Here is a 23,523-nt window from a genome sequence, read left to right as displayed (position 1 = left end):
ATGTTCTTAGAAGGCAAATTTATTATTTTATGTTACTATATTATATTAAAGAATATTATTATATTTTTATTATTATATATTATTTTATGTTACTGTATTTTATTTATTAAAATATATTTATTTTTCTTTTTATTATGAATTATAAATATTATAAAATATTTAATTGTTTTATAATTATGTATTCTTTTATGTTACTATATTATATGAAAGCTATACTAAAGAATAGAGAAAGGATGCAGACAGAAGGTTAAAAGATCCTACTCAAAAACTTGTGAGTCTCTCTTCAGAGTCCAACACAACTTGTACCCTGATTGGCCAATAAGTAAAAACAATTCACATGTTGGACAAACAATCTCCAACCACATTCCAAAGCAGCAAAACACAGGAGAAACAAATGAGATAAGAATTGTTTTCCTTTTTGTCAGAGGCTTCTCAGCTTCCCAGGAGAGAAATCCTGGGCCAGGGGATTTTTCAGAAAATGTGACGGTGACACAGCACAGAGAATTTCCGCTGGTTTCAGCTCTGGGGATTAACATCCACATCCACTTTTTTAAAGTCCCTGAATTTCAAGCTATTTAGTGGAACAGAGAACTTCTGACAGATGTGGGCCTGGATTTTTAATTGGATCTTCAGGTAGGAGCTGGGGCAGTTGCTGTCAGGGCCATTGGTTCCAGCTGAGAATGCAGTTGATAGTTCTGGGCAGTGTCCGCTGCAAGTGTCCAACAGCATTGCTTGAATAATTTCACAAATTAAAATAAAGTAAAACTTCAACCCTGAATAAAATGGAAAAAGAAAAGCAAACAAACAAAAAACCCTGTAAAACTGAAATTGAAGTAATTTCCAGAATTATTTTTCTCAGGTTTAAATTGGAGAAACGCCCTGAGAAGATCACCTGATTATTTTCTCTAATCAATTTGCTTTCTCCTGTTTTCCATAGAGAATTCACAATGAGAAATCACAATGACCTGGAAAGATGGTTTAAAATCAGAGATTGTCCCACTCTTCTTCTAGAAGCTCTTTAGACACAGTGAGGAGTTTGCAATCAGGCACATTTCTCACACTTGAGGCTCATCAATATGGTGTAAAAACTTGCCCTGTTTCAAGAAGACAGAGTTTTGTGATCAAATTCCATATATAAAGAGACAGGAAAGAAAAGAAGAGATGGTATTTACTTCTATCATTTTTTTTATTTATGTCTGAAATCATTATTATTGTGATATGAAAAGTAAAAGATCAAACATAATATGATACCTTTTTCCTCTGTTCTTCACTAGCAGCTCTATAATTGAACATGAGACAATGTTGGCTTCTTTTCAGTTATGATAATAGTTAAGTAGAAGGACTTTTCAAGGTACTTCATTTTAGATCTCCCTTTTATTCCATCCTATAGGCCATAATTGTGCATGCACCATAATGGTTGGGGAAAATGAAGGAGGTTCAGAATGATTTAATAACACTTCATTGAAATAGTCTAAAATTAGGATCTTTTCATTTAGAGTTAAGCTTTCTGTACACATGAGGCTTCCAAGCCTCTTAGGTTTCCTTCAGAAATCTCAGACCTGCTGCATTCATTGACGTCTGAGGTACTTGGAACATTACCAAAAACAAAAATCTTTTAAAGATCTTCCAACTAAATCTGATACAGAGCAAGTCTGAAAGGAGTTGGAGTGTGTGGAAAAGCCTCATTCCTGTAGTAAGTACAGAGAGAAAATGCTGCTGACCTTTTGAGAGTGAAAAGAGGTTTTCATAGGTTCACTGGGCAGCACATAAGACATGAAATAAAACATTCAGCTGTTGTGCTTGACGTGCTCTGTAGCTTTCTAACATCCTGCTGGTACCAATCTCCTTAGATCCATATTGTAAATGGCTGAGCAGTGCATGGTAAATATGCTCAGGGTTTGGTGCTAGAAATTTTCAAGGCAAACATCAAACTCAGGTCATTATTAATTTATAAAAGTAATGCCTTTTTTTACTGCTTTGCATGCAGTTAGATTATTTAATAGATGTGAAATATATGTACAGCTGAACTTAAAAATCCATCTCTTATGTAGAAAAGTGACTGGTTAATATAAAAGAGGGAAAATTGGCCATGTTATCCAGTATGAGGTTCTCGCCATGCCATATGGAATGGGCTGGAACGGAGAAGCCACAGTCCAATATTTCCATGGCAGTACGAGCTGGCACTGCAGAGCATGGTGAGGAACAGGAATCTGCTGCAATGTGCACTCTCAGTGACATTTTGATTTTTTTGGCACTTGTTTGTGTGTGTGCAAAAACTTCCTGTCCAGTGATAAATAGAGTTTTGCTCATAATAGAATGCTTGAATGAGTACAGCAAGGATAAATAAGTTGAAGATCTTGGGTAGCTTGGCTTCAACTCTGCTCTCCTTTAGAAAAAAAAAAATATCTTATTTGTAGCTCCATGAATATCACTGGGCTCCCTACAGCGGTACCACCATTAATATATGTCAGAATTTTTAAGGATTCAGAGATTGAAGCAATATCTGGATAAATTACTAAGTGAATGGATAAATAATTACAAATAGTTTAGATACCACAGCTCAGCAAATTACTCTCATCAGCTGAGCATGGTAATTGATTATTTGCTTGGCTTTAGTCCCCTGTGAGTACTGCAGAAGTCTCTGCCTTAAACCACCTTCAGCTCAAGCTGAATCACTGAAAAAGTTTCAGCCTCTCAAATGTGTGGTGTAGGCATAGCAGTTTACCAGTGGCTTGGGTTTGTGTAAATTACTCTGCATTTTCCCAAATAAAGAATAATTTCTTGCAAACGTTTTTCTTCCTATTACTTCCACCAGTTAATTACAGTGAAAACATAAATCACATAAATAGAAAAATGTCAATAAAACTATTTAAGAAGAAATCTTAAGTATTTAAAAAAAAAAAGTGGAAAACTAAGAAACTGAGATAGAAATAGATTCCATTCTCTACCTTTAAATGGTTAAATGGCTGGGGAAGCTGAGCAGAGCCTTTTCAGTATTATTTCTTCTAAGCAATTTATGGTGAGAAAAAAAGAATAAGGAAAATGTTAAAAAATAGGATATTCTGCAGCTTTTGTGTTGCTATTGCTCTTTTGCTGTAGCTTATACTGCTCCCTTTTTTTACATTTTTGCTCTAAGCAATAGATTTTTCTTTTGGACCTTTTCACTTAGGTTGAATTCCAAATGGCCATGTTAAATCTTTGAATTTAATTTTGAAACAGAAGACAATGGATTTTGGTAGTCAGAAGAGCACAATATATCTTGATAGTCATGGTTACCTTTAATAATACAAAGGGCTCAAGTAAAAAATGGAAATAGTCTCATTTAAAACCACAACAAAAGGTAGCTACACCTGATTTTAATCAGTGTAAAAATGAAGTCAATTGATATGAAAGATCCTTGATTGCTTTTGTAGTTTGAAGTGCAATTTTGTGGCAGAAATTAAATTTTCCTCTCCTAAGGTTGCCACAAAGAGTAATAAAAATTTGCATTAGAAACAAAGTCATTCCCCACCCTAATCTGCTATCTAGCAGGAAACTGAGGCTGAAATACAAAAAAAAAAAATACAGACAGATAGATTTTATAGGAACTGGTCCTGTGTGTATTTTAAATAACTAAAACTAATGGAACTCCTTGCATGATTTAAGACATATAATGGCAAGGTACAGAAATGCATCTTGGGCTGTCGGTGCCACTGATAGAAATTCATATGGAGGAGTTGGTTCCTGCTTTTTTACATCCCCAGGTTGAGTATTGGTTCAGTGGATTTGGTGATTACAGAAAAATACAGCATCACTGGAGCTGGCTGTTTATCTTCTTGCTCATTACCTCTCTGTGCTCTTGCAGGACAGGTTTAAGGTGTTCAGCAATTGTTTTGATGGTAAAAGGGCAGCTTAGCAGACCTGAAATTCTGGACAATAATGTTCATCCACACAGCAGTTTCACTGTTATTAAGTTCTCCATGTGTTTTCGAGAATGATTCACAGTTCATTGATTTTGATATTTAAAATGTGTTCCTTGATATAAGCACTCTTCAGACAGTTCACATTGATCTCAATACAATCCTAAATTCTGTTTAGGCACTCACTGAGTTCAGTGCTCTCAAGGAACTTAGTAAACAGTAAAAGAAAAGAAAAATAAATTAACTACCTGGTTGCTTCCATAGCCTCTCAGGAAACTTCCCCTTCAATGCTTTGGTGGAGACAGAGCATTTGAAGTGCAAAGGTAAAGGCTTAAAATCAAAGTCCTGCTAAATTGGTAGCTGCACTAAATACACAGCTTTTTTATTTTCCTTTCCAAGCTCTCTGCTCCATCCAGCCCGGGAGTGGCACATGAAGGAAATTCCCACCCTCAAAAGTGTCTCTGTTCTTCACAAAACATGTTCCATTAAATACACCCATGCCAATCAAGTTATAATGCACCAGTAAAACACCTTTTATTTCACTAATACCTTTTCCAACTATCACCAGGGGCAGCTGTAACAAACCAGACACATCTGGAGCATGAGCCAAGCAGGCACCTGGAACAGCCCCTGGAAGGGCCCTCCCTTTTTTATCCATTGTCCAAAGGGATCAGCCTGGCACCTGATCCAGAAATGTCAGCTAAGTGGGGTGCAATTGTATATTAAATTTTTCATTCATAGTTTTAGGTAGGAAAAATATCTGAAGTTGCTGAATTTATAATAAGCTTAAGCAGAGGGAATTACCTTGTGGTTTCTATCAAGTCAGAGCAGGCATGTGGACCTTGCTGTGGCCAGAATATTAATTGATGGTGACTTGACTGTGTATCTGATAACAAAGTCAATCAAAGTAATTAAAAAGTGAGGTATCTGGTGAGTGAGCACCTAAAGCTTGTGTTGTTTCACAGATCCATGCTTATGCACTGAGACTCAGGCTGGAGCAAGTAAGGCTATTTCTTGCCATCTTTTAAAAATTAAGTTTTGGGTAAAGTCATAGGTTTGTAGGGCTGAATTCAATTTTATCCAGATTGCATCTGCCATTGTGGAAATTGCTTATCTCTGTGTTTATTTGACATAATCAGATCTTGCTGTGGTGCAGGCTGGCACACTCCCTGCTGGATTGTGCAATAATATTGCTGCCTGACTGCTGATGATGCAGGGCTGGATTTATGCAAGGCTTGAAAAATACCACAGAAACTATCAAACTTAGGGTTATACTTGATGTATAGCATTATTTCTTTTAAACAGACAACTGTAATGCTCTTTGATATATATTTAATGGAGCAATAATTATGTTTGTACTCTTGTGTTGATAGTAACACCCAAAACAATGTACTGAACTCTATTTTACAAAAAAAGAGAAAAAAGATTTCTCTGCTTGTGTCTGTATCTTTCTTGGAAAAACAGAGCACTTTGCAAGATCCAAATATTGTCTATCAGATTCTATTTAAAGAGTAATTAACAGACACAGAGAAGAAATAAGTTTTATTTTTGCTGGTTATATCTGCATTGCTCCCTTCCAGAGGAACTCAAAGACCTGCTTTAGAGTTTGATGGCCATTTCATGACACCCAGCAACCTCCATCACATATTTCTATCTGCAAAAAAGTAAATGTACATCTGAAGCCTTGGGACAAGTTCTGATTGTGTTAATCACAAAATGTAAGGGCAGTCTGAAAAGCCACTTAGTTCTAATACAGGAAGGTGGCTCTTGCTAAACTTAATATCATTTACTAGTTTTTAAAGTCTGTAATTTCCACTTATGTTAATGAATTCTAAATATTATCCTGCTTAGCTGTTGGTTCTGGTGAAGATGAAAGGGTTTTGTTTGATGTGTGCAAAGAAGTGACTACAGAAAATGGTAAATTAATTGGAAGATGTCATCTCAGGAGAATGTTTTTGACAGGAGGGCTGTAAGGCTGTTAACAAACAGACCAACTCATTTGTCTCATCATGAAATGAAAATAAAAATCACAACATTATGATAAAATCTTGACTAGGAAATGCCTGCAAGACTCTTTGAAGCCTTGGGTTCTTTCCTTGCCTGGGCTTTGGCACTCTGATTTATGCAAACCACGCTGCACAGAACTGGAAGTGAAATAGGTTCTATGCAGAACAGATGGATCAGGGCTAGGGCAGGGATGTGCACTGCAGATGAGAACAGATTAATACCACAAGGGGAGACTGGAGGAAAATTGGGAAGATGGGGGCATTTGAACTAATTCATGAATCATTTCCAACTGATAGCTATGCCTTCAGGCACAGTGAATTATATCAAGGAAGCATATTTAAAATTTTATAAGTTTGTTTTAATGAAGATTAGAATAAAGAGCCATAATTTTGGATGATTAAAAAATATCCTGTATTCCCCCATCCCAAAATGTACCTTAGTGATTGAAATATCACAATGTGCACTGGGAATTGCTGTTTGGAAAACCCAGGGCACATTCATGGAGTTGGCACAAAGATTTGGGAATGGATTTTTTGGAAAAGCTGGGAGAACATGCTCCCCCTCTTGAATCCAAGCCACAGAGATGCAGCTCTGCTGTGTCTGGAGACATGGTCTGATTTCTAGGTCTCATTCAGATGTCTCTCCAAGTCTTTATCTTATCTAAATAGCCTTCAGTCATAGAGGCTCAGACTTCCCAAAGCTGTCCCATGGCAAGTAAATGTGGATTTAAAGATCTTTGAATGAGATCTTCAGATGTATATTACAGAACAGAGGTTTCAACAGTTATTTCACATCTCTAAGTGACTTTACTGTAACTAATGGATATTTTACTGCAGGGCAGACAAACACATAGAAATAAGGAAGTCCACATGAAAATTAAAACTATTTTAATATGCACAAAGCTATCAGAAACAATGAAAATATTTGAGAGATATGTAACTGCCCACTATCAGTTTTGATTATGGGTTGAAAAGTATGATTCCATGTGTTAAGATATCAAAAAGCCTTCCTTTTGCCAAGCTTGGAGTGTATGGATGAGCCTGATTGCCTTTATTAATAATGAATGTAGTTCATAAGAGGAAAAAGAAACTGAGAAGAGGAAATGTACAGATAAATATCTGGATGTTCTGCATTCCCTATATAACTTCTCAGCAGATAATTTTTGAGCTATAGAGAAGGATTTGAAACACTTGACAGTGAAGGAAGATTCTGAGAAAAATCTGAAGAAGATGAGTAGTTCAGTTTGCTTGTAAGGAAATCATCTACATGGGTTTCTGTTCACCAGCACAGAAGATGTATTATTCCTCTTGTAAAAAAACTTTCATTTCAGGCAAAGCTTAATAAGAACAGAGAAAGGTATAAAATGGCTCACTTGCCTAAAACTTGATTCTCATCCTGATGTTTCCATGATTTCATTGCAGGTTGCAAATCTGGCCTGTTCAATCTCCAATAATGAGGAAGGTGTGAAGTTAGTCCGAATGGCAGCCACACAGATTGATAGTCTGTGCCCACAGGTGAGTGAAGATTCCTGCTAAAAGCTATTTGAGAAGTCTTTTAGCACTTAAAAGCATTAGAAGAAGAGCATGGCCTTGTCTTTGTCATGAGATTGTTGCCTGAATTCCATGAACTGTGAAAAATGCATCCATGTTTTGAGACCCTTCGTATCAAATGCGTTGTATGCTGTATTTTTAACACAGTCCATAAGCTATGTGCTCTTTCCCTTGGAAAAAAAAAATAAAATAGAATAAAATTACCACTCCTCCTCTAACAAATGGCTTTGATTAACAGGTAATTAATGCTGCACTGACATTGGCTGCCAGACCCCAGAGCAAAGTAGCCCAGGACAACATGGACGTGTTCAAGGACCAGTGGGAGAAACAGGTGCGAGTTCTCACTGAGGCTGTCGACGACATCACTTCAGTGGATGATTTCCTCTCTGTTTCAGGTACTTTTCCAAAAATATCCTGCTAGATTAAAGCACTGAGTCAGAGCAGATAAAAGCTATAATTACTAAAGCATCATTAATCCATTAGTCTGTGTGTATTGGAATGCTGAACTTGTGTACTCAGTAGGACCAACCATGCTGTGTTAATTAATCCCTGATAGCAATCCAGCTTCACCTCCCAGAAAATAGCACCTATTTGTGCTTCTGTTCCTAGAGAATGTTTGTTCCAACTCAGGCACAAAGTAGGATTTTGCCTACTTTCTAAAAATGTGTTCTAGACCTGTTACAGGCTGAGAGTATTTGTAGAAATTGTTGGAATCCTTGTGCAATTGTGTGAAAGGTGGACTTTACAGAATCACAGGATGGTTTGGGTAGGGAGGGTAAAGAAGGGATGGAGAAGAGAAGGACTGATCCTGGATCTGATCCTGGGTCACAGTCTTTCCCATCCTCCTGCTGAAGTGCTCCAGCTTGTGGCAGAGTGGATTTTTATAATTTGATCATACCCAGTGAATGCTGTAGTTGCAAAGCGGTGCATGGCTTGGGTTAATTTCTGCTGCAGAAAACTCATTTTCTTTTTTTGCTTAGAAGGGTGAATTTCAGTGTTGTGAGTAAGGACATAGAGTGTGCCAAGAGGGCTTTGCTTACTCAAATGTCTCAGAAGAGCCAAACTTCATGGGACAGTCTGGCCGAAATGTTATTTTCCTTGATATTTCTTAAACTTTCCAAAAGAAGTTTATGAGAAAAAATATTGAAAGAAAAGAATTATTTATCATTTAAAAGAATCCTTTCATTTCTTTTTTTGCCCTCTTGTTTGGTTGTGTCCTGCTCCCCTTATTAACAGGGAAATGATTTGGTTTAGTTAATTACACTCCTCTGTTCAACAGCCCTGCAAGTGTTTCCTGCAAGCCATTGCAAGAAAATGAAAATGAGCTCTCTGAACAGTAGGGCACTTCAGAATATGGGAGCACATTGATTTTTATTTGAGATTTGAAGCTGACAAACACTTTCTGGCAGAACTAGTTCAGAGAGAAAGGGATGACCAGGCTGTAAACTGCAGACCCAGCCATGTGCCAGAGTTGGAAATCTGGCTCCAATGGTTATTTTCTTCTTTGTTTGAGGACTTTGCTTACTTCAAGTGCTTGTGTCCATAAACCAGAAATAATTTAAATGGATGATGAGCTTTTTAATTTCTTTTTCTCAAATCTTAATTCCCTCAAACAGAGTTTTGCCTTAGATCCAAACTTTCCAAGGCAGTTGAGAATTATTATTTCTGTAAAGTTTAGATTCCTTTTTCCTAATTCTCTGCACAGACATCTCTGTTAAACATGAGGAAACAGACATCCTGTTGCTCCTGCTGTAAAGCTTGGAAGCCTCAGCTTACACAGAGTACTTTTATTTTTGGATGTTAAACCAGTGAAGCAGTCAAAATGCCACTATCTGGTTAAAAGTACCTCCTAAAATGACACCTCCTCCTCTTCATATTGACTGTCACATTTGATGGTATGTTTTAATAATGTGGTGGCTACCAGAAGAAAGCTGACCACAATTTTAAGAAGTTATTTCATATTCCATATGCACTGTCCAAATTCATATATTGCCTCTTGTTGGGCAAAATTTGTTTGTGCCACAGTAAAAGCAAATTGGGGATGGGGAAATGGAAACAGCAAAGAAAAATTTTAGCAAAGCACTGCTTTTTTATTCTGAGTAGGGAGTGTTTGAAACAAAGAATTTTGCCTTGCAAGTTATTCAAATTCACAGCTCAGGGGACTTTCAGTTTCCATCCAAAGTTGTTGCAGTGTAAAATGTGACATCATGTAAAACATTTCTGAAACCCTCAAATGATCCAACCTCAGAATTTTTAACTGTGAAGATTAGTGGGTCATTCTTTCTAGTGGCAAAGGATAATTAACAAAAAACAGTTGGTGAACTGATTAATTCTGTTTTACTCCTACTACTACAAAGAACAGCATTTCCTTTTCAGTTCAGAGGTGTCTCTAGCAAAAATTCAAGTTGCTGTTTAGAGTCACTGAGTTTCTCAGACTGAGTTTAGTCAAATACGAAATTCAATCTTGGTCTTAGTAAAATTATTTTTGACTCTGTTGACTTCAGAGAATAATGCCTGACCTAGTCAGAGTCTTCATGCTTTCACATAATTTGTATGTGAGAATACTACATAAATTCTGATGCTGTAGCACATGAGAGGAGATGGCCTGATCCAGAGCCAGAAAAATAACAATGCATGTCCCAAGAATCCAATTAAAGTGCTTGATATCACCTCCTCTGAGCAGAGTCACTGTTGTCATCTCTTGCTTCAGATTATGCAAAGTCACACATAATTATAAGGGTGTGTCATTAGAAATTCCCAGTTTATTCTCTGGCAGAGATGGAGTGAGGGAGATGAACTGCCCATGCCCAGATTTTGTGCTATCTACAAAGGCCATTTGCTGTTTTCTTTTCAATGTGATTTTTTTTTTTCCTGACTTACTTAGGCAAAAATCTGCCAAATGTAATAAACATTTATGGGAGAGTGTAAATTCACCTTCAGAAAATTGCTCAGCTGTTTATTAGAGAATCTACAAAATATTTGACTGCTTTCTATTTTGCATTCATTTTAATTACAATTTCATTATGATAAAATTCAGTGTGATGTTTGAAATTAATGTGAGTGGTTTTAAAGGAATTACAGGTTGGGACACACAGCAGAGGTAGGATGATGTAGCCCAGTCCCTACTAAAGCTAAATGTCACACAGATTTTTACTGTTATGTGACAATATCACAGAAGAGCTTTTGTTTTCCAGCCTGGATAAAGGTAGATATCCATTTTTTAATATAGTGACATTTGCCCAAATGAGTAAGCTTTGCTGTGAGGAAGAGTGCAATCAAACCAGGTGTATTTTTAACTTGAATTCCAGAAAACCACATCCTGGAAGATGTGAACAAGTGTGTGATTGCCCTGCAAGAGGGGGACGTGGACACGCTGGACAGGACCGCGGGCGCCATCCGGGGCCGCGCAGCCAGAGTCATCCACATCATCAACGCTGAGATGGAGAACTATGAGACTGGGGTGTACACTGAGAAGGTGCTGGAAGCTACCAAACTGCTCTCTGAAACAGGTGAGTGTCTGTAAGAGCTAAGAAGAGGGATGCAGGACTCCAGGCAGCTCTCCAAAATGCAGTTTATCCCATCCAAGGTGTCACAGCAGTCCAGGGCTGTGGGTGACAGAGCCTGTGCCTACAGCTGTCAGCTCCAGCTGCAGCCAGGCCTGGAGACCCTGAGTTTAGGTCACAATGCATTATAGACTTTTCTTTTGGTTACGTTGCATTATAGACTTTCCTTTGCTGAGCATCTTCATACAGTAGAACCAATCTGTACCTTAACTTTTATCTCTAGCCCATCATAACTACTGTCATTACCATATTCATGTTACTGTTCTCCAATCACTATAAGTTAGTGCATTACAGTTTCAGCCAGAAGTTGTTTTTCAGTTTTCTTGCAGTTGAAAAGTCTGAGATTTTTTTTCTACTTGCAACATCTGCAGGCTTGTTTGCCTGTGCTCTCTTTCTGCTTGGTAACAACATCTTCTTGTTTGAGGTGGGTTTATCCTTTGCTCTAAGCCATAAAACCCCTTGTAACTCACACACCCTTTGCCTCCTTGGTTATCCAGTGAGACTGGCTCAGCAATTCTTTTCTTCTCTATCAAAACTTGCTTCCATCTCTATTCCTTCTTCAGACTCTACATTCAAAAATCTTTCCGCCAAGCATACATATCTGTAAGACTTTTTTTGTGAAACTTTCATCCTTCTCAACGTGTCACCCTGTTTTTTTAAGTTTTTCTAAGCTTTGTAGTGTTTACATTCTTGTAACAAACTTTCTCACACACTTTATGTAAATAACCTATTGTTTTAAGTTCTTTTATGGAAGAAGTGAAATTTAATAGACTGTTAGTTTGTCCAGTGTCACTGGAGAGGTGGCACTTTCACCCTCCAATCTACTGTCACTTTTAAAAATCTATAAATATTAGAGGCAAAAATTAAAAACTCTCTTTTTTACCTTGAGAAAGCTGTGTGACCACATTGTTTTATTTCATGTCCTATAGCGACAGGTGAGTTTGGTGCAATGCTGAAAGAATTATTGAGATACTCTTATTTACTCATTTAAAATTTTAGGTGGTTCTCTGAGATCTGTTCTTGAAAATAAGATACAAATACATTCATGGCTGGGAGTGTGGTTTTTGTTTTCTACTCAGTGGTGTTGCAGAAGTCATACTGACAGGAGCCATATAGGAGAAGAAATTCAGGAACACATCAAGACTAGGCCACTACATCAAAGTTTCTATGATTTGAATAAATAATACACAGCCTTTTCTTCTGAGTTGATTGATTATGTGTTATACATCTCCAGAAAATCACTGCAAACATTACTCTTTGGTCTGTGCGGGTGAATGTACTTCTTGATGACTGAACTGTTGCTAAACAAAACAACTTTTCATTGAAAAATACATATAAGCAACTGAAAATGCACCACCTTATTGAAAAATTGAAAATTCTGCTAGATTGTATAAAAATACATAGATGATATAAAAGTAGAAAAGTCTGCAAGATTGATAGAGCCAGAAGAAATATTCTTTTTTCTTTTTTCAATCTGTTTTTGCCTTGCCAGAGCAGGGATTGGATTCATCTCAGTGTATGTGATTAGGTCTGTGCTGATCATTTCAAAGCCCTTTATATCAGTGCTCTCAGTAATTCAGTGCAGGCAGTGCTGCCAAGTGCTCTCATCTGAAAGCAGTGGGTTTGGCTGGTTTTTGGGTAAATCATGCTCCAGATTTCATTGACTTCACAGTCTGGGTCGCCACACACCGATCAGGTGCCCTGGTGGGATAGAGGTGCACGAATTGTGGGTGTCTGGAAGTGTCTGAGCTCATCCTCCCCTGCCTCTCTGCACTTGTTCATCTGAGGTTGATTATTTTAGATTATTTTAGAAGGAACAAATGACAATTGCACCAGTTCAGGACACTTTAGGTGTGACTTTTGGACCAAAAGCCCAGGAACTGCCCTGTGAGATGGAAAAGCAAAAGCTGTTCTAGCTCTGCAGTCTCTGTGTTCACTTTGAGAACAGGAATCAACAAAACAAGCTAAAAACTGATTTGGGGATGATTAAATATTACTTGTGGTATTGTAGCCCCCAGCTTAATGTCAGCCTATTTTTACTACCCAACAAGAGATCAGTGGAATAAGTACCATAAATTTAGCTCCTTTTTAAAAGTTTATGAGCTGGTTTTATGAATTCACAGAAGGAAAATAATCTTGCCAGTTTGACATGGTAAAATATTTTGTTGCACTCTTCTGTTAAAGCTGTCTTTTGGTGGAAGAGGAGCTATGAAGAATTCTTCCTACCATCAAGATTTCTTTATTAAACAAAACAAAATGTATGTCTGAGCTTTATATTTAGCTAAAATTTGTGACCCAACATTCTATAAATTTTCTTATTAAAAATTTTTAATGGGCAGGTATAAAGTGCCATTATATAGATCAATAATATGCACCAAAAATACTTATATTCCATTTTTAATTCACTTTTTCATATAATTTGAATTATAGCTAAGTGCTATAAACTCTGGACTGAGTGCATCTTGACAGCATCAATGTGTTTTTGTTGGGATTCAATAGTTAAGAACAAGTCCTTGTTCTTCCAAGTCAAAGTTTTTATTATTTTTTTTTATTCTATGAAGTGTAAATAAACTTGTGAGTATTTAAAAAAAATTAAAATATTATGTTTACAATATCAAGAACTTTGTATCATGTACAAATTGTGTAGCAGCAGTTCAGGGGACAGAATGGCCAAATTCAATGAAGCTGACGAAGCTTAAACAATTTCTGCCAGTTGTGAATGTGGATCATTAATATTAGAGCACAATTTCTATCTGCAGCTTTTCAGGCCATTTACAAAGGCATTGATGATGATTTCTGTATGATTAAGAGTAGAATTTACTGAGTCATTTCATCGCCTTAGAATAAAGTGGTTAAAATTGAATTTAGTCCCCCAGTGCCATTCTGGAATCACCATCCTCGAAGCGTTCAAAACCCTGTGGATGTGGCACTTGGGGACAGAGTACAGTGAGCACAGTGGTGCTGGGGGAATGCTTGGACTCGATGGTCTGAGAGGAATTTTCCAAGCTCAGTAATTCCCTGATCTGGGTACCTGTGGATCCATACATTTATTGCAATATTCTTTCAATTCCCCACCTCGAGTTCCTGCCCAGATTTATTGAACGCTTAGGAATTGATTTATCAGATATACCAGGATCCCCCAAGGCAGGGAGGAATGATGCACAGAACTCCATGATATCAGAAGGCTAATTAATTACTTTATTATACTATATTATACCATAGTGCAAATAATACTAAAGAATACTAAAAGAAAACTCGTGACTGTCTCCTGACAATCAGGACACAGCTTGATAGGCTAATTAAGATAAACAATTGCACCAGAATCCAATCAAGCAATCCTTGGGTAAACAATCTCCAGAACACATTCCACATGAGCACAAACACAGGAGCAGCAAATGAGATAAGAATTGCTTTGATCATTCTTTTCTCTGCTTCTCTCACAGCTTCTCTCTGTTCAGAAGGCACGTGAATACCACAGTGATTGATTGGGATTGATTTGGATTCAGGTTCCACCCACACATGTGCACATCAAAATCTTTATGAGAAGTACAATCATGAACATCTCACTGTTTTCATCTTTATTCTTTCCTTTTTTTTGTTTGTTTGTTTTTTATTTTTTAACTGACCTTAATTTTAAATGAAGTGCTTTTGGAAGCTGGGAAAAATTTAGTTAAATGATGATGGAAAAAAAATAAGCAGATTACTTTTCTTTTATAATTATTATTTTCTTTTAATTGTCCACTCAGAAAAGGAAAACCTCTGTTAAGCCTCTTCTTCCACAGATTTCACTGTGATCTGTGAGTATTGGGTTGGAACCACAGTGGAGAAATATGGATATAGTGTTTTGGAAAGACAAGCACCTTGCTAATGGTTTGGTTTGAGGTTTTTGTTTTTGTTTTTTTTTTTGTTTGTTTGGTTTTTTTTGGGTTTTTTTTTTTTGGTTTTTTGTCTGTTATTTGGGGGGAGAATATTAATCTCTCACGAAAATGATATTGATACTTTCTGAGAAATGGAAACTGCAAACATTGCTTCAATAACCAGTCTCACCTCCAAGGTTTATTATTTGTTGCTTTAATTTACAGCCATTGGAATATATGGGGTGGAGTTTTTAGTGTTTCAGTGCTTTGTTGCCTGCGCCTGTCTAACTGCCTTTAAAGCCAAGTCCTTGACAGAGGCTGGATTCTTTTCTCTGGCAGCAGTTTTAGGGAGTGACAGACTGGTTAAAGTCCTTTTAAAATAGAGAACTTTTATTTTCCTCTAAAAACCATAACAAAAACTTCACTTTTGCTTGCTGATTTTCTTATAAATCCAAGATGAAATCTATAAAACCACAGAGTCCATGGGGCTCACTAGGAACACCAAACTCACAGATTTTACTGGATGTTACTCGTGCAGGAGTAAACCAGAGCTTCAAGGTTCAAATTTTTTTGTTGTTGTTGAATGGCTTTGAGGTGGATTTTGGTTGTTTCTCTGTGGGGTTTTTTTGTTTGAGTTATTTTAGGGTGCCTCTGTTAAGTGCTATATTGGTATTCAGATTTGTGGAAAGCTGTGAAATCATCCTGTTACAAGTTGTCCATGGAGGGGAAAAAGGAGAGAAGGGTGGAAAGGAAAAGAGAAGAAAGCAAAAGTTAAAAGCAAGGATAAAGGCAAAAGGAAAGGCAAGGAAGTAAGAGGAAACAGAGCAGAATTACAATTATATAATTCTGCTCAGAATTGGTTTGAATATTGAGGTTCTTCATCCTGCTCAGTACCCAGAGTGACCAAGGCCAGCTGAGACTTTCCCATTGCCTTCCCCAAGGAGGAGACTGAAGTGTGCTGAGCAGTTACTTCAAAATCTGTAAAAACTGAAGGCAAGAAGCCTGTGCTTCTAAACAAATAAAAATAATTGTCCCAAGAAAGAAATCAAGGAACAGGCAATGAGACCAAATCCTGTTTTCCAAGATTTTTCAGGGTCAGGAAGGAGAAAAAGCCGTGACATTATTTAAAGGCCGAGAGTTGGATTTAAGCTGGGAAAACTGGATTAGAAATTGCAGGGTTATGATGAAAGTAAGTGAATGGGAAATGAAAGGGATAAGAGCAGAACAAGTAGGACCAGGACTGCCTGGGAAAGGCTGTGAAAACTTCCCAACATTTTGTTGTTGTTTTTCTACTTGGGTTACTCCTGTGAAGGACACTGGAAATTTGAAATCGTCTGATTCACACCAGAAATTGGAGTTTCAGCTTTTAGCATGTTTTAAAAATATCCCAGTAACTTTGTAATCACTGGTTTTAAGTAGGTCACTCCGACTTCTGTTTTGACACAATTGTGGTTTATTTTGTCTTTATCAGAATGGACTGAAGTTGAAAATCAGCACTACTGGCAATTCAGCAATAAGCCTGTGAGAGTTTTATCAGTGTGAGTAGGGCAAACTTTAAAGATATTTATCACTAGCAAAAGGCAGCTCAATGATGTTATCAAACCTAATACTAAAAATGTGGGAAAGATGGATTTTTCAGCAGTGATATGAAGGGAAACAAAATGTAGAAGCAAGAAGATGAATTTAAGCATAGCTCTAATCAAAAAAAAACCCATATTGAATCTGAGGGAGAGCTAAAAGATGTGAAATGGAGCCTATTTAAAAAATAAATGATGTTAAATTCATGTTTTATGGGAGTTCAGGTAGTTATAGTAAAACTTACGGGTACCATCATCCTGAGTACATGGAATCATTTATCCAGGAGTTCTGATCAAATTATGACTTTTATTCTGCAAAGTATTGTAGCATTTTCTTTAAAGTTTTCCCAAACTGAAATGCAAAGGTCAGGGTGCCACCAACAAAAGAAAAATGTAATGCATTATTAAAGAAAAGGTACTTTACAAAAGGACCAGAGAGCACCCAAGATTGTTGGTTTGATCCAAATAACTTTTAACCAGAGAAACTCTGAACAATATACAGAGGATTACACTAACAAATCATATAAAATGCATTATAAAGCAATTAAATGAGACATAAGAGGTGAATAAATCACCACTGTAGCTCAAAGCTGAAATGCTAGTTCTTCTTCTCTCCACTTTTAAAAATGGAATAGAGTGCTAAAGGAGAATATAACATAATTGATGTAGATTTTCAAAGGCTTTTCCTAACATGCTCCACCCACAGCTGTTTGGCAACCAGGTAACCATGGGGTGAGTGTTAAAGCCTTTGATGGATTGAGAGCTGGTGACAAGGCAAAGCACAAGGGATCATTTCTCAGCAAGCAGAAAAGGAAATCTTGTGTCACTTCAGGGCCAGCACCATGGTTGGTGTACAGTGCATGCATTACCAGGTGAATAGTGGTGCCAAAAGGAAAATGCTGTTTGGGCTGCTTGGGAGAGAAAGACAAGACTACAAGTTATTTTTAGTTAATATCTCTAGGTCAATGGAACATTTAAATCTATATTATCTGCATGGACAGAAAGGTTCTGAGCTACTTCATTATCTCAGAAAAACAATGGCATTGTAAAGGGCAGCTGAGAAATCATATTTTCTCCATGCTCAACAGCTTCACATCAGTGCTGAAGATGTTAGGCTGTACTTATAGGAGGACATTCACTGAAAACCCCAAGGAGATATTCCCACTTTGTTCTCCACCACCTAAAGATCTTCCAGAAATGCAAGAAGGTCAAGATAAGGATTATATAATCAAAGAAAATTCAAGATTTAGCTGTGAATTAACTCAGTGAGAGTTTAAAAAATACCAGAGTCATCTATTTTGGATGTGCTAGACACCTTGTATAGTGAATAGTGGGTTAATATAATAGAAATGTCCATTTTCACAAACCAGTATTATTTAGTCACTGTTCAAATCTTCTCTCAAAAATATTTCGTGCTCTTAGAAGCCATTTTTAAAATAAGGAGGGTGGTGGCAGAAGTAGGAAGAAATTTACCAGGTCTACAAAATATAGGCAGAGAAATGGAGTCAATATTCATCCACCAACCCCAGCAGAATGTTTTGTGAATGCAAGTGTGAACTGTACAATAATGTTTTAAAATAAAAGCCCTGGTATTCCTTGCATCTCCTTGCCTACACACACCTACATATTGATACACACAAACATCTAGCTGAGCCAGGGAGGGTGGTTTGCTTTTTACATAACCTACTTGGTGCCCAACAGCATGAGAATGCTTTCTTGAGGGAATCTTCTGAAGAGCTTGCTTTCATTTGAAATATTACCCTGAAGGGTTCTGTTTGGCAGGAATAATATTTTGGGGGTGCTCACCGTGTGGAATCTTGCACAGGTAGAGGGGAGAGAGAGACAGCTGAAGCTGGTGAGACACATTTGCTACCCTCCTCTGTCCACTTTGGGCTGGACCTGTCCTTAATCAGTGGTTTTGCTCCTGTGGTGGCCAGGATGCAAACAGCACTTAGCTGACATTTATCTTTCTGTCAATGCAGTTCAGTCAGAACAAAGCTTGAAGGTGAGTTTTTCCCTCTAGTTTGTGTGTCCCTGTCTCCCAACGCTTGGTACCATAGCTCCAGGCATGCCATTGATTTCTGTAGTGTCCGTCTCACCTGGGCTGCACATGAGCAAATCCATTTCTTCCATTCCCACATCAATCTGCTGGGGTGCATAAACCCACAGATAAAGTTGGAGCCTTCTGGGAAGTTCCAGAAGACTTAACACAAGTGGGCCAAAGGGTCAGGGCTTGGCCATAAATTCAAGGAAGCCTTGAGAATTTTGTTTTTATGGCCTGTGGCTAGACCAGTGTTTGGCAGTGAAGGCTGATTCTTCCTGAAAGTCTTGTGTTCACTGCAAACTGCTGTAGGGTGTGGATAGTCATTATTCATTATTCATTATTTTATTGCTGACTTTTAACCATTTCACCAGTGTGAAACACACAGGGTTTGATACTCAAAACAGAGCTGGGGAAGGGTCTGGAGCCCCAGGAGAGGCTGAGGGAGCTGGGCAGGGGCTCAGCCTGGAGCAAAGGAGGCTCAGGGGGGCCCTTGTGGCTCTGCACAGCTCCTGACAGGAGGGGACAGCCGGGGGGTCGGGCTCTGCTCCAGGGAACAGGGACAGGACAAGGGGACACAGCCTCAGCTGGGCCAGGGAGGTTTAGGTTGGATATCAGGGAAGTTTTCTTCACCCAAAGGCTTGTCCAGCCCTGGCACAGCTGCCCAGGGCAGTGTTGGAGTCCCCATCCCTGGAGGGGTTTAAAAGACATGTGGATGTGGCACTTGGGGACATGGGTCAGTGGTGGCCTTGGGCTGGGTTAATGGTTGGACTCCGTGATCTGAGGGATCTTTTCCAACCCAAACGTTGATATTTTATGTAATGTTTCATTAGACTTTTATAAAGCTTTTTCTTTTTAATTAGCAACATAATAGTCATGACTGAAATGTGAATTATATGAGACCAGGACTTGAAAACATTCTGTGAAGTATTTAGAATCTTCTGATAAGGAATGTACAGTTCTTTTAGAAACAGACTTTGACAAACACTTTGAGCTAAATAAGGTATCATTTTTCATTCCTTATTCATCTGTCAAAAGAAACAGAGAAACTGTGCTGTCTTTTACAGACAATGTCAAATATCCCTTGGGAATGATCTTTTAAGTACCTGTTTTAAATACTTGAAGTTCCCAGTTAGACTGCATTCTTTCTTCATTTAAGTATATTAAAAAATTAAAACAAAACAAAAAGAAAGCAAAAAACAAACCACACAAACACAAAAACCAACAGAAGAAATTTCATCCAGTGCTCTGAAATTTTTAAGCTGTAACTTTGTGAATTTTTAATACTAAAACCTCTTAAATCTGGATAATGGCTGAGCTTTTTTTCTAAGAGAGCATTTTTTTTTTTTTTGTAGTGTAATGGATCATTCATAGTTTTTCTTTCTTTTTAGTCTCCCTTGATAATTTTAAGTTATAAATCCTGCCTGTCATTCTAGATAATGTTTTTGATTTATGTGACACAAACAACTATGATGTTTAGGAGAAGCACAGACATTTTCAGGGATCCTGAAACTTTTAGCAAACCTTTAGACTGCCATGTCATTCTTGAATAATCTTACCCACAAGTGACCGGATTTTTAAAGCCATTCGAGGGTTACATAAATAATGTGATTGGCACCTTAAATGATGTGTCTCTATCAACATGGCATAGGGAAAATCAGTTTTGTTAAGGATGGATAGAAATGCTTAAGCAAATACAGAGGTATGAGGGCCAGCCAGAGGGCAAAGATGGTGCAGTGGGTACAGAGAGCAGTCATTTCTCTGCTGCTCAAATATCTGATTTGTCTGAGGACATTCTGGCTCTAGGGAACAATCCCTGGTCTTTGAGAAGGGTGCTTCCCTTGGATCCAAATCCCTGGATTATAAAAATCTCAGGTAGGTGCTCGTCTTTTCAAAATGAAGCTCTAAGAAATAGCTCTGCTGGCGCTTCTCAAAAATTGTCAGCTGGCCAGAAGAATGCCTCAAAGATGATACCCCAAAGATGATACCCCTGGGAACCCTTCAGTTCCAGTGAGGTTGGGATGGAAAGGAGCCACGTTGTGCTCAGCCTGATTTAGAGCCAAAAGTGTGCCAGGATTTGGTGATTTATGCCTAAACTTGGTTGTCTAAATCAGAAATCTGATCTAAGCCAAACACCTCCCTCTCTGTTCAGTGGCAGAGGAAAATCAGAATTTTATCCAGGTGAACCTGAGTCTTTAAAGTAGGATAGGTGTGATTAATTTTCTCATGGAAGCATCTACTGTTCTCTGCCTGGTATAAGGGAAGATTTAAAACTTTCAGTTGTATGATGTGAGACAAAACCAGACAAATTTCCTCACTCCCATTGATGCTACTAAGAATTAGAAACTGTGCACCTGAAGGGTCCTTGACCTTTATTGCTTTTTTTTGTGTCTTAATTATCCCTTTCCACATTTCTGAACATTCACATCTACTTAAGATTCTGAGGAATTCAAGTTCCTAAATAATAAGGCCATAAAAGTACAATAAATCAGCAAGGCATTCATTTAATCTTGCATATTAATGAAACTTTTTGTTCTAATGCTACGAACAAGAACGCCCAAACATTTTTTAATTTCTATCTCAATAATTTTATTATGTAACCTAGCATTTCTCTGTCTATCAGGGATCTTATTGTTCCCATATCACTAAACAAAATTTGCAGTGAAGTTTCTAAGTACAAAAATTGCAGTACAAACTGATTGCCATAGGAGAAAAAGTCAACGGGGAATATATTTTTAGGAAACAGGTAATTACTTGATAACTTTAATTTGTAGGAGATATGGGTGGGTGGGAGAAAAACAAGAACTTTAGAGAAAATATTTTCTTTGTGGAACAGAGGGGTTCACAAAAAAAATACAAGTTTGATCAAGGCATGAATTCACATATGGTGATATGCTGGGTTTCTATTATACATCAGCCAAAAGAAAAAAAGTATAATTCAAAAGAATTGATCAGTTGATAAAATGGAAATAATTTCAACTTTTCTGATTCCAAATTTTTCTCCAGCAGCCATTCAACCTAGATTTTGTTGGCATTGGTCTTGCTTTCAGTGCCATTGGAAACTCATCCACAGAAAAGCTTTCAAATCTTTATTTTGTTGGAATTACAAAGTCAGTGAATTAGAAGTGTTGCTATTAACTTGGGACCTGATTCTGTCAACATTTATGCAGGTGCCTAATTAATTCATGTAGTTAGGCTGAGAGATTTTAATGGACCACATTTTTCAGTGTAAGCATATGTGTGACTGTTTTTAAGGCCACGGCTCAAGCAGCTCAAACTAAGAAACCAATGTTTAATTTTTCCCCAGAAGTATTGATTTACTTCTGAATCTAAAATTTATAGCAAATTCCTCTGTGCCTAATAAATGAATCATTCTCTGTCTGATACATTTGCAAGTTTTAACTCCAGATTCAAATACACGCCTTTGCCTGAATTTTACTTGTGGTTCTTTCACCTTTGGCACGGGAGTATCCTTCTTTGTGTGGTAAATACAGAGAAGAAAGACAGGAGGTTTTTTATTTTTTCATGGACCTCAATAACCTTAACTGGAGATTAATACATTTCTCCACTCAATTTTCTATTTTCAAAAACTTCCTACATTAAATGACAACATATGCTTAGAGAAGCAATAAGTAATAGAGCCCTATTGAAGGTGTTTTTTCCTTGCTTGCCCAATCAAAAGTGAGCACTGATGTAATAATACCACTGGCAAGCAAGCAATCATAAAGCCTTTTAATATCTATTCCCACTTTGAAGCAGCAGATAATGTTTACATGTCGTATTTTAAATTAGGGACTAAATTATATCCAGGTCTGCAAAATCAGAACAGATCAGAGGAGCTTCCACACCCAGTGGAGGTAATAAATGTGATCAGGAATTAATACCTCATGTTCAGGAATATGAATAAAGTGTAACTTTCCACCTTACAACCATTTAATTTAAATTTCCCTTGTTTTGTTCTAAGAATGTCACAAGTGGCCATGACAAACCCAGCTGTATCTGCTTCCCCCATCACTACCCTGTCAAGGGAGATATTCTAAAAGCTTGGTGCAACTTATTGCCACAAATCTGTTGCCTGTCCAGCATCTGCTGATTATTTACAGATAATTAAACATTAATTGCTCCATGTCAAGTTTAATTTTGTTTCTGAGTATTAAAATTCTGTTGAATATAGTATAAATCTTCCTTCCTTCTTTCTCTACCTTTACAAGAACCTTTATAAAAGGATTATATGCCTTTATCTAAAATAGACAAGTGCTTTTTTTTTTTTCTTAACAAATCTCTGGAATTTCCACCATTAATATTTTTCTTGAGTTCTCTGAAAATGGTTCAGAAATTGCTTTATGTTTTGTCTTAAAAACTACAGGGTAAATTTTACTTTACTCTGTTAACTTGAACACATATGTAAAAGATAAATTTCCTTATGCTTATGTAGATGTTCTTCAAACTACCCATTCCTAATTCAGGCCTGTTGCACCTACTATTAATTATATCAAATACCTGACCACCTCTGCTAGTTAAGAAATTATAAACTGAGATTTAAGGTTTAGTTTAATTTAACCCTAAATATTAGGGTTCTTTACCTCCTTTTTTTTTTGGCATTATTGCATCTCTTGTATTACTTGTTTTATCCCAACAACCCAAAATAATTTCTGGTTTATTCTTTAGGTTTACTTGTTTAGATTGTATTTTTAATGATTGCTTTTTGATATTCAGGCTTGAGACTTCCTTATGCAATTATATTAGTCTCCTACTACACTTTCAAGTGTTCTATTAATTAAGGTAATTTGATATATGCATTTATTAAATACGCTTTCCAAAACTTTCATCTCTCTTAAACTCCTTTTCTAATTAAAATGTTTCCCCTCTGCCTGGCAATGTTTTGTTAATGTTTACTTTTTTAAAGTCTATTGTTGCTGTCACTTTTTCCTGTTTCTCCAGTGTATCCAGGAACTTACTGAACATTATCTGCATGGAAAATACAAATCTGTTCTTTCATCTGTCTATGTGAACACATATATATATGTGT

At 37.2% G+C, this 23,523-nt stretch overlaps 1 protein-coding gene across 2 annotated transcripts in view; it reads left to right on the top strand.

Annotated features, from left to right (window-relative positions):
* The window catches only part of CTNNA2 (catenin alpha 2), a 478,603-nt gene that overhangs the window by 407,090 nt on the left and 47,990 nt on the right, over positions 1-23,523 (top strand). For both annotated transcript variants that reach the window (XM_066548773.1, XM_066548774.1), the window contains 3 exons: positions 7,328-7,420; positions 7,695-7,851; positions 10,765-10,965. In XM_066548773.1, coding sequence (XP_066404870.1) covers positions 7,328-7,420; positions 7,695-7,851; positions 10,765-10,965 — 451 coding nt within the window. The remainder of the gene's footprint in view (positions 1-7,327; positions 7,421-7,694; positions 7,852-10,764; positions 10,966-23,523) is intronic.

Source organism: Molothrus aeneus, chromosome 4, assembly GCF_037042795.1.
Source record: "Molothrus aeneus isolate 106 chromosome 4, BPBGC_Maene_1.0, whole genome shotgun sequence".
In the NCBI taxonomy this organism is placed as follows: domain Eukaryota; kingdom Metazoa; phylum Chordata; class Aves; order Passeriformes; family Icteridae; genus Molothrus; species Molothrus aeneus.
Note: the sequence above shows the minus strand (reverse complement) of the source record. Positions and strands in the feature narration are given on the sequence as shown.